Source organism: Acanthisitta chloris, unplaced genomic scaffold (genome assembly GCF_000695815.1).
Source record: "Acanthisitta chloris isolate BGI_N310 unplaced genomic scaffold, ASM69581v1 scaffold25984, whole genome shotgun sequence".
Classification (NCBI taxonomy): Eukaryota; Metazoa; Chordata; class Aves; order Passeriformes; family Acanthisittidae; genus Acanthisitta; species Acanthisitta chloris.
Genome location: NW_008668044.1, coordinates 32111 through 44005, shown reverse-complemented (window position 1 = coordinate 44005; position 11895 = coordinate 32111). Strand labels below are relative to the sequence as shown.

General features: G+C 41.6%; 1 protein-coding gene across 1 annotated transcript in view; it reads left to right on the top strand.

The window, feature by feature from the left end:
- Window positions 1–127: 127 nt before the first annotated feature.
- USP4 (ubiquitin specific peptidase 4 (proto-oncogene)) overlaps window positions 128–11895 on the top strand; it is a gene marked incomplete at its 5' end in the record, with an annotated part of 34883 nt that continues 23115 nt past the window's right edge. The window contains 5 exons of the mRNA XM_009072760.1: window positions 128–258; window positions 3794–3920; window positions 5037–5182; window positions 5375–5436; window positions 11768–11895. The exon at window positions 11768–11895 is cut by the window's right edge and continues 20 nt beyond it. Coding sequence (XP_009071008.1) covers window positions 128–258; window positions 3794–3920; window positions 5037–5182; window positions 5375–5436; window positions 11768–11895 — 594 coding nt within the window. The remainder of the gene's footprint in view (window positions 259–3793; window positions 3921–5036; window positions 5183–5374; window positions 5437–11767) is intronic.

The window sequence follows — 11895 nt, the reverse complement described above, 5'->3', positions numbered from 1 at the left end:
CCGGAGGGTCTCTGCCCGCCCCGCACGGGGCCTTGGCATTGCCGGGGGTCTTGGCAGGACCTGTGTGGGTCTGGAGAGGAGAGGACGCTACTGATGCCGTGCTGTCTGCCGTTTGTCTTCCTTCCAGATCCGGAAACTCAGATTTTGAAAGAGCACCTCATTGATGAGCTGGATTACGTGCTCGTGCCCACCGAAGCCTGGAACAAACTAGTAGCATGGTATGGCTGCATAGACGGGCAGCAGCCTATTGTGAGGAAAGTAAGTGTGGGTGAATCCAGTTCTGCTCATCCTGGTTTCGTTTTCTGATCTCTACCAAACTTAGTTTATTTTGCTGCATGTCAGCTAAGACAGGCTTCTCAGTGACTCTCTAGAGATAATAACATGAGTCTTTTTGCCTTGGTGTCTGAAAGAATGACCTGCTTGTGTTCAGCTTTCATGCCTGAATGTCCTTGGATCCTCAGCTCATAGGTTATTTGGGGTGAGAACCATGAACCTGGTTCTGGTTAACTTCTTACATGATGATTGTTTGGACTGGTGCAGTGCTTTTGTGTTGCATGGAATAGTTTGTGCTTTGTTGACAAATGCAAGTTGTCAAGCCTGTAGATCTTCCAGGACAGAATGAGGTATTGAAATGTCTTTTAGTACAGATGGCTTAGGGGCTTCTCTGGAGTTTAGGGTGATTCTTGTTTTCTCCTCTGAAGTTCTGTGATTCTGAAATTGTGAGAAGAGACTTATTTGTGGGTTTGTTCTGTAAGTCTTATTTTTGTTTGGCAAATGCAGTGATATGTGTGTTCTCAGTGTATAACCTATTCCAGAAGGTGGAATTTGCATGTTGCTCTTTTGGAAATCTGTCAGACACTTGTTTATGGGTAAATGGTTTTGGGTTTATTTTAGCCTCATGTTTTTGCAGTGAGTGACAGTGCCTGTCCTGGAGGGTTCGTAAAGGCTATTCACTCCACCAAGCGAATAGTGCTGATACCATGTACAGAATTACTATTGTTTACACTTCAGTAGGTGTATGTTACAGTAAGGGTTGCTTCAAGGTGTGCAAGACCCAGGAAAGTGTGGAACCAGAGTGGTGAAAGGAAGCAAGATTCCTCTCTTGCAGGCCTGCTCATGCTGAGCAGTGGTGCTGGAAGGTTGTCATCCAGGGTGGGCTAGAAGTGGTGTGTAACGAGAACTTCTGACTTCTCCAGAACCCCTGAATGAACCCAAGGTCACCAGGTGACACCAGGTGCACTCTGCTGAGTAGACGGAGCTCCTGTGTAAGCAAGAAGCAGAGGACTAGAAAAGAATTACAGCATACAAAGGAGATGTGGGTCTAGAGAAATGGATAACTTATGGGGGAGTGGCAGTCTGCACTGAGGCAGAACTGGAGCTGTTACTGCTTAGTGCTTCTCTGAGTGGGGAATCTTTCCTTCATCAACTGAGTAGTTGCTATCACAAAGCCTGGTATATTGCACACTCCCTTTTCTGGAAAATTTGGAAGTTGACAATAGATTTTTGGGAGTTATTGAGGAAACATTGGCATGACAGGCTTAACTGTATGAGCCTCCTGCTCTTGGGGTCTCAGGTGCTGCTTTACACACTGTGGTTACTGAGGGGTAGAGCTCAGCCCCTGCTGCCTATTAGACATAATGTGCCAAGCTGTGGTCCAGTTCAGAGTAAAGTTTTAAAGCTTTGAATTGCTGTGAGACTGTCAGTCTTTGCTTATTGTTAACCTGGGAATTTAAGTGCATTTTTATGTTTAAAACAGCTGAAATGCAGCAGAATAGCAGGTTTGTGGGATGTAACAGCCTCTCACCAAAATACAGCGTGGGTCAGCAGCGCTGCACCTGAACATGGTCAGGATCTGGTTACAGTGTTCTCCAGGTAGCATTGGAAGTAAAGCACTAAAACTTATGGTCCTTGAATGCTTTAAGCCTTTTCCTAAAGCTGGAGCAACTGTAATTCACACACTAAAACATCCATAAAAGTAGGATCTGGGAAGTAGTTTTCAGGCATCTTTGTAATTTTACAAGATAATATTTCTTCCATCTCTATGTCTGATGACCAGAGACAAGTACAGGAGGATTAGAGTAGATTTATTTGTGGTTCAGGTTTCTTTTGATAGTCTCAAACCATATTTTTGGGCAATCTTCTAAGAGTCCCACTGGAGAGTGTATTAATGTGCCAAATACAGAGCAAGGTGCTTCCTGAGTGGTTGAATTGTTGTGCTCAGGTTGCTGTTCCACAGGATGACCTGAGTTTTGCTTGACAGAGAACAAGCTGGTCAGACACTGCTTAAAAGACATCTGGAGGTGATTAGGGACTCTTCTTGCCTTTCATCCATCCAAATGGATGTGGTGATCTGATCAGGAACTTCTTGGAAAGAGCTGTTCCATTTCTGAATATGGTTCTTATTTAGCTGTCTGTAACTACAGAATAGTGGAGAACAGGAAGTGCCATCTAATGAAATTCCTTCTGAAACAGAAATGGAGAACTTGTTGTTTGGTTCCTTTGCATTCTTAAAAAAAAAGAAAAGTCTAATCTGCCTGTCACAAAGCTATTTAATCAGGAGTTTTACTTTCTGTTGTAACAGCAAAATACTGAAGATCTTTCCAATGTATGTGTTAATTATTTACCTTTAAAGTACCTTGCATGTCTAATTACAACCCTCCAAAGGCTCAGAAGAGGAAGGCATGATTTAGTGGGATTCTCCCAATAAGTCTTGGTCTTAGTTCTCTGTTTCTTTCCAAAGCTAAGTAAAGTTTTTTTTCTGTAAAATGTTACATATGTAGACCATAGTAAGTCTGGTGTCCCATGAGTAGAATGGAATATTGCAGTTGAAAGGACCTACAACTATCATCTGTTCTGACTGCCTGACCACTTCAGGGGTTAAAGCAAATTAAGAGCATTGTCCAAATGCCTCTTAAACACTGTTACTCTGAAAAATGATAGCAGCTTGTTCAGTGAAATATGGTCTCAATTTCAGAGGCTTTATAGCTGCCAAGAACTCTGGAGAGAATTGAGGTGTGGGGTTTTCTTTTTTGTTGTTTTTTTATTGTTGGGTGGGTGTGGGTTTTTTTCTTTCCACTCCTGTTACATTGCAGTTGTCTCATAACTTACCTGTGAAATGTACTTTTCTTTCTGTCATCATGTGTTTTGTAATGTGTAGGTGAAGAGTAGTGTCTAGTCTTATGCGAAATCTTTCCAAAATTATGCTGAGAGCTAATGGGTAAATGCAGCTATTGCAATAATCTCCCAAATGCAACATTGATTTGAAAATTGCTCTGAAGTAAAGCAATGTCATCAGAACAACGCCAGAGGTATTTTTCTGTTTTTGCAAGGAGAGAGTAATGAGGCAGATTCTGTATAGCATGCAGAAAAATAGTTAATGCTTTGTCTTGCTCTCTTCTAATAGAAAGGATTTTGCTCCAGTGTTCCAGGCTTGTTTCCTTTTATAGGTAAACCTTAGCCAAAGACTAGAGGCAAAAGATAATTTTTTTCTAGAATGCTCTGTGCGACCTAATATTTTTCATGGGTAAGTAGCAGACTATTGGTTCAGCTGTGATGGTGCACCTTTGGAATTTTGCACTGAGGAAGGAAAGCACTGGGATTTCCTATGTTTGAAAAACAAAATAAAAATTCCCAAAGAAGCCAGCAGAGGTGGTGATTGAATCTGGACTTTGGAGCAATCAGTGTTCAGTTTATGGCTTGACTCTCAAGTTTTCAAAGGCTTACAGTATTAGAGGAGTGCACAGTACTTCAGCTTTGTGGTATTCTGTGTATCACCTGTGCCCTTTGTGTGCAGGTGGTGGAGTATGGGCTGTTTGTGAAGCACTATAAGGTTGAAGTTTATCTTCTGGAGCTGAAGCTGTGTGAGAGCAGTGACCCCGACAATGTCGTTAGCTGCCACTTCAGCAAAGCAGACACTGTTGGTAAGTAGGTCTCTGATGTATGAAACTGTTCTCTGGGGCTGCCTCAGGGGGGAGTTTGTGCCCTCCAGAACAAGAACAATGTTGGTAGACTGGAGCAGGTCTAGTGGGTACCAGTAAGACAGTTGGGGTTGGAGCACGTGGGGTGTGAGAAGAGGCTGAGGGAACTGCCTTTAGCCTGGAGAAGAGAAGGCCTTGGGGGACCTTGTAGCACCTATGGGGAGGTTACTGAGAATGTGGAGTCAGGCTGCTTACTGAGTCACAACAGACAATAGTCATAAATCGAAACAGGACAAATTCACACTGAATATAATGAAAACATTTTACCTACTAGGACATGTGAAGAGGGCCTGGACGGTGGGGGATCTCCTGCCTTGCAAGTGTTGAACACCTGATTGCATAAGCTGCAAGCAGCCTGGTCTGACTTCAGTGTTTGACCCCTGGCTTTGAGTGGCTGAACTAGGAACCTCCTGAGTTTCTTCCAGCCACAGTGATTCTGTGTGGTGGTTCAGAGCTTTGAGGAGCACATTGCTTACTAACTCATGCCCTTGAGAAACATTTTTGACACTCACATAATGCAGTTCTGTTTCTGTTTCTGCAATTCCTTCTTCCTAATGTGTAAATATTTTAGATGTCTTCTTATTGTTTCTTTCTATACCTATCCCTGAAATTTGGCTTCTTTCTCTTTCTCATCACTGTATTTTCCACACATAAGAACACTGAATATCAGGTCTCTTGTATGTCCATAAAGACCTTTTTTTTCAAGGTAGTGATGTACAGCTTGACAGTGGTAACTGAAAACATTCCCTCCTTGAACCTGTGTTTTCACATGATGTCTGTTTCACAGAGGTTGGCCTTTGGGCAGAAAGTTGTCAATGTGTTCTGAACATTATTGATTTGAGGCCTTGACAGGCAAAGATATGATTGAAAACAGAAGTTTTTCATTCTTTCAGACTAAACATTAGACAAGTTATATGAGTAGTTAGAACTTCCATGATACATTTTCTACTCTAAGGATCTTGAAGGATCAATGATACACCTCCTTTGGTTTGTCTTTATTTTTTTTCCAAAGCATTCATGTTTTAGGAATTTTATGTCATTTTTTTCCCTCTTGAACAGCTACCATCGAGAAAGAAATGAGAAAACTATTTAATATCCCAGCTGAGAAGGAAACCAGGCTATGGAACAGGTATATGAGCAACACATATGAGCAGCTCAGCAAGCTGGATAGCACAGTGCAGGATGCAGGGCTCTATCAGGGTCAGGTGAGAGGCATAGCTTTTTATCTCTCTTTTTTTTTTTAATGTGAGTCTCATGTAGTGCTTTTGCTGATATGTATTTTTTTTTCACTTGCTTTTATGTACTTTGAGCAAACATTGACAATGTGATTTGTTAGTGCTTTTGCAAAATGTGTAACAGGCCTGCAGTTACCTTTATTACCTGCACTTCTTTTTCAGGTTGTTCTAATAGAAGTGAAAAATGAAGATGGCACGTGGCCTGGACAGCATTTCCTGGCAAAGTAAGCAAGCATGTTCTAAAGGTTTCTGCTGTTTTGTCCAGCTTGTTTGCTAGGCTTTAGTGACCACATGTCCTCTCTGAAAGCCTAGTTAGCACTGGCTGTTGTGGCTTGCTTTGATTTGGTTATTTTGAAGAAGGAGGGAATATCTCAACTATAAATACTCTTCAGTGGTTCTGCTGCTGGTTTCTTGCCTTAGCAAGAGTCTCTGTTTTAAAGCCCATTTCAAATAGGTTGTGTAAGGATTAAATAGCTTAGGGTTTGTATAGGGCTTAGGAGACAAAAGTGCTATTTGCGTTGAACTAGTCTGCTTAAAAAGCTGCATCTGCAGGCTGCACAGAGACCAATAATCTGTCCTTTCCCAGTGTGGGACAAGAAGGATCTTGGAGTGTATTTCCAGAGCTGCCAGTAGTGAGTGCTCAAGCTTCTGGTCATTTCCTCTAAAAAAGGGTATAGAAATAGCTGACAAACCTCCCTGCTGCCAAAGGCAATTATAGAAACCTGTGAATATGGCACAGCTGCTGTCTGATTTAGAGAAGAGATGGTTAAGAGGGAGGGCTTGGTGACAGTGTGTGTACAGAGTGAGTGGTGTTGAGTGGAAGTTGCTTGCAGACATGAGGAACTGCTCCTATCAAGTCCTACAGCAGAGGGTAGAATTGTTGAATTCACTGGTCTGATGCCTGCTCACTTTTCCTGACCCAGAGCCATCAGACTTGATAAAGATGATACTTCTCTGTACAATACAGTTAACTCAGAGAATTTGCTGCCGAATGATCTCATTTGAGATCAAGACATACTAGTATTAAACTTGAAGAACGGATCAAATAGGTCAGTGAAACCTATTTTAAAACACTGCTTCTGAGAGGTCATACTGGTAAATGAGTCAGGAGAATCCCCACAGGATTACAGTGAACTTCCTGTGGGAGTATCATGGGAAAAGCAACTAAACACTCATATCATGGACATGAGGGAGTACTGGTTGGCAGCATTAGAAGCAGCTGTGCAAGACTAGATCATAACCTTTTGTTTCCACATGAAGCAAAGCTGAAAAGGAGCCCTGTAGCATTCTCAGGCCTCAGTCTTGTCCTTTTTCAGCAGCTAGCCTGATATGTAAAGACTTTGATTTAACCTCTAGTAATACATAAATGAAAATGGTTATTGATGTGCAGATTAATATATTCTAATGGCAAAATAAATATTTGCTTATTATAATGTGAAACCTGTGAAATTGTTTGACTTGATGCTGATAATGGTGGCTGAAAGGACTGTACTAAGTCATACATACAGGATTATCTGTTCTTCTGTACTTTGTCTTGTGCTTAGTCCTATCTCAGGCAAACATTTTGCTCCAATGTTCAGTTTCTCAGTGCGACACAATACTGTTTAGCCATGACCATGGGGAACTTAATACTGGGAGTTCTTTCTCTGGGCTACATCACTGTGACACTAAAAGCTTATGCGAGAGTTTTTCCTGTATTTAGAGTTTTGATGACATAAACCAAACGGGGTAGATCTCTCTGCTGTTGGTAGAAAAATGGTGAGCCCCTGCATCACTGCCTGTGTGCCAGAAGAGGTTCTGGAAAGCTGAGAGGTCATGTCATTGTCTGCTCACAGAACATGTGTGTGCAAGGTGAATGTGTGGTAGGTGGTTCTGTGTCATGAGGATTTTTCCCCACCATTTGCTGCCTGTTGGAGGCACTGGCTCCTACCAGGGGAAATAGCTTTTCCACATGTTTGGCATCCCTCTGTGCTTCCCCAGCCATCAGGCTGGCTGACATTTTGCAGTAAAAGGTGCTCTTAAACTCCACAGCAGTCTTTGGGTGGTGTGCTCAGCCTATGCTTGGCCACTCCTGTTTGTTAGTTTGCTGCTCCCTGAAGAACAAAATGCTTCTTGCTGTATTTTGAAACTGCTTTTACTACTAGACAAGGTTTCAGAAGAGAGAATGGATTATACTTACTGTAGGAATTTTGGAATTGAAGGCAGACTTGGTTTCTGAAGGGAGATTATATCAATGACTCTGTAGAACTTAGTCCTCTTTAGTTGTTACTTATGAGGCTCCCAAAGTAAAATCCTGAGCTAGATCTTTAAAAACAGCACCTTTTCCATCAGGTATTGCATTTGAAAATAGGAGTGAAGTTGTATTCAGCATCTGCTGGGTAGCTGTCTGCCTCCCTTTGCAATATTCAGCAGTAAAATACCTTTTGGCTCTTCGGTTGCAGCTAGAATTTTCCTGCTGTTTCCTCTTCCTGCTCTTGTTTACTGATGGCACTGTGCGCTGACACTGTGATTTCAGAGGATCTCTTCAGCAACTGGGCTAAATACTTTGTGTGCAGATCTTTATTACATGACTTTGAAGTGCTTGAGTTTGCAGCAGGTGCCAAACTAGCAGAGAAGTGTTGAGTATGTAACATAAATTATAGAGGCTTTTACGCGTAAGAACTTTCTAAATGAAAATTAATTATGGCCTCTGCTTTGCCAGTTAGATGTAAATCATAGCCTTTCTCACTCTGACAAAACCTTTTTGTCACAATATTAGTATCATTATTTTATTATTGGTAGTTTAAAGGAGGAGGACTACTTCTACTCTATGCTCTGAAGGTAGCCTCAACTGAACTGAAACACTTTTCCTATCTCTCTTTCAGCCACTTGAAAGCCTTTTGCTACCTTTTTTTCAAGCTATTCAGTTGCAGTTTTTCTATTTCTCAACCATATGCTTTAGTTTCTGCATTAGATTAATCTTTGTCCTCTTTATGCTGTAAGTCTCCAGACTTCCCCTCTCTTGCCATTTGGGTTTTTGAAAGGTTGCATAGCAAGACATCAGACGTGTCTTTACTTGCGGAGAGGGGCAATGGGCATCAGTGCTGTGAAGATGCTATGTACCAGGGGATGAAGAACATGAGGCCCAAATATGTGTTGGACTCTAGTAATGTGGTTCCAGTCCTGGCTCAGTCTCCTGAATAGGAGCTGCTATAGCAGCCTTGGGGCAAAACCGAGTAACCTGAGGAGTTCAATAGGGAAATGCTGAGTGTGCATCAGAAGACTTTGATGACTGGCACGCTGATAAAACTGTGTGTGGAATGATCCTGCCCTCTGAGGTTGTCAGCAGATTTGAAGAGTAGACTGTGAGAGATTTCAGGAGGAGCCAAGGGAGTTGTTGAAGAATTAGCAAAGTGTTTTCTATCACAAAAACTCAGAAGTTGAAGTATTACATAGGTGAGAAATTTAAAAGGTGGTTGTAACATTAAAAGGGATATGAGAAATGGAAATGAAGAAGGAACTGTACAGGCAGGAGATGGAGCTGAGCACAAATCAATGTCCAGATGATGAAGCTGCATATGAAATGCAGATTTCTTCTGGCTGTAAGGGGTATTGGTCATTGGAAGAGTTGATCTGTGATCTGCTGGCTTGGCTTTTTCTGGCCACTGAGAGACTGTGATGGTAGTTTTTTCTAGATGTATTATAGCTCAGACAGGATTTAACTTGAGTCTTAAACTGAGCTTAAGTGGGAGGACTGTTTCAGCAGTGACACCACACAGTCTCACCCTCAAACCTGTGAAAGTATTTTCTCAAACCCTGAACTGTTGCATGGTTATAGGAAGTCTTTCTTCACTATAGTTTACTCGTGTATAGATTTGTTGATGAAAGGTAACTGAATGTGTTTGTCCCTGTCAGAAACATTGCAGTGATCAAAGGGAAGCTTCAGGAGCTTGGCACCTTCCAGACCAGTGTCTGTTGTGCATACAAAGAGCAAACTAAGCAAACTGTGGGTAGTTTCAGTGGTAACCCACAGAGTAGCCCAGAACGTTTTGGAAGGTTCTAAGTCATGAACTTCAAAGAAGAAGTAATGTTTGTCTCTTACTTCAGAGCAAGGTCTTGGGACCTCCTTTTCTAAGGGAGCAGAAGTCACGTACTGTGGGAGATGGCAGTGGAGGGGCAGATGCCTTCGACCACTCAAAGTTTGCATGATCCACAGAAACCCTTTTTGGGGCATTGGGGATAAATTATTGGCATCCAGGACTCGTGTTGTCACCTCTGTGTGTGAATGAGGCAGTCCTGAGAGCTTGCAGTATTGTGGGGTCATTAACAGTAGCTTCCCAGGCTTAACATGGGAAGCTTTTGGCGAAAAATGCTTTTCTTAGCTGCTCTAGGTGCCCTTTACCTGGAATCATAACTACCTTTGTGAACATCTTGTGAGATGAGGGGGGCAGCTGTGCTTGGTGAATCCTTTCTTCAGTTATTACAGATAGATGAGGAGCTTGTAAAATGCAGGAGTACTTATAATTTTTATATTCCCAAGTTAATTTTATTTCTGGTTTGGTTTTTTTTTCTCCTCCCCACTTGGAAAGCTGTTGGCTTCTCGTTGGTTGTTTAACTACTTACATTACTTTTTTTTCCCTACAGGAATTCTCTCAAGATCCCTGATGACTTTGTAGCTAGACCTTTCTCCACTCTGTGACTTGTCTCTTATCTTTGCTTTTTATCTGTTTTTCTATCTAACCCCGTAATTCTTAGCTTTTTTCCCAACATGTGTAGGATACTTTTGAAGTGCTTGGAAGTGCTTTAGTTGCCATCTGCTTCCTGATTATGCACTGACTCTGTGCTTCTGTTGGAAATGTTGAAATCCCTTAAGAGGTCTTAAGGTCTTGAGATCCCTCCTTTTCTCCCTAATAGATTTTCTTCATGTTATTTTTTGAGTGCCTTTGTTCTCTCACTGGGATCAAACATGTCAAGCAGAGATGCTAGGTTTTCAAGTCTAGCATTTTCTAGGTTGCCTTTCTTTGTTTCTAGATTATTCACTACTTCAAACTTTTAAAATGTGTTCTTAATGGATTGTTAGCTAAATTATTTTATTCCTGACCCTTGAAACTCACCATAAGTGGTAATTATTATTTAATCTATACCCTTTTGTTCTCTCATTGATCTTACTGTTGTGTCCATGAAATCTTGAAGTTTCACCTCCAACACGTAATGACAGAAAGTTGTGTATTGTCCCAGAAATGGTTATTTTAGTTATTCTGGTAGATCTTCTTTCTAGTATACTTGACAGTATACTTCTTGGTTGTGCTGCCTGGTGGGGTTTTTTTAACATGCTTCAGGTTTTGACTGTATTTGGGGTTTGTGTTTTCATCTGGAAGCTCCTGTTGTAACTTGTTTTCTTCTGTATTTACTTTACTGCTATTCACTGCTATTACATTTCCAAGCTGGTAAGGCTGTCCAGCTGTTCTGCCTCCTCATGGCCTTCATGGCTTGTTCAGTGACTTTTGGTTTTAGCTCCACAGAGGTTTTCCAGGACTCAGTAGCATCCAAGCTATGAATATGCAGTTTTAGTTTGTAGCATTTGAGAATGAGGACCATGTAAAAAATGACAGATGGACAAGCTGAAGCCTGAGGGCACTGTCTTCTGCTGGCACTCTGCTCTGCTTTGGGTGTAGTAGCCACTGTTGTGTGGCTGTTGGTGTCGTGCACCTCTTTGCTTTCAGTTTTGCATGTTTATTTGGGAAAAGACAGAGATTATAGACCATTTCCCAGTCAGTTCTTGCTATAAAGAAATTAATTAGTGTCAAAATAATTAGTTTAAGCTTATCAATGTAGTACTATCTTGTTTTGTTTTTTTATGGAGCTGTGACAGGACACTGCTGAGTTTTAGTGCCTTTTTGGTCTTGTGTTCTGGTTCTTTCTGGACCAGGAGAGTAGCAGTGTGGGATTTATAACCAGAGAGACTTGAGACATATGAACTTCTAAAATTAAAATCCATTTTAATGTCTCCAGTCTCAAGGTGCTGAGAGGATTGCTGAGCACAGCACATGTACACAGCAGTGTATCTTCAAGCTGTAGTTGTACAACAGTGTAGTTAAATCAGGTTGGCTCAGGAACAAACTATTTTGTGCCCATCCTGGTTGTCTTCTTACTAATGAACATTCTGTTTGAATGGATGGTCTGGGTTTTAGGTAGGGAAGTAGTGACCTTGTCACTTTTTAATGCAGGTTGAGTGTTTTGTGGTCTTAAGATTTTAGGTTTTTTTTTGCTTGCTAAGGTGATTTACTCATAAACTGAAAGCTCGCTTCCCTCTCACTCACACCGTCTGAATTGCTACTCATTTCTGCCTGGGACCAGATTTTGCTTTAAGCAAGAATTGTTGCTCCTGCTTCTGATACTTTTGTCTGATGTTTCTGTTCCAGACAGGTGTTTGGAATTGTGATCGCACAGATCAAAGCAGTAAATTCTGTGTGGGGTAACTAACTAGTGTGACAAGTCCATGGAGTTTTGTGGGAGGTGGGGCTGGGGGTAAAAAAAGTAGTAGCACTGTTTCTACTTCTTTTTCCTTTCTCCCAGATCAAGCACTGCAACTAGCAGAAACTTTACTACCTCTTCAAAATCATCAGCAAGTTCTTATTCCTCAGTGTCTGCCACTTCTGTCATTACTAACGGTGATAGCAGTAACTCCTATGGACTGAACAGCT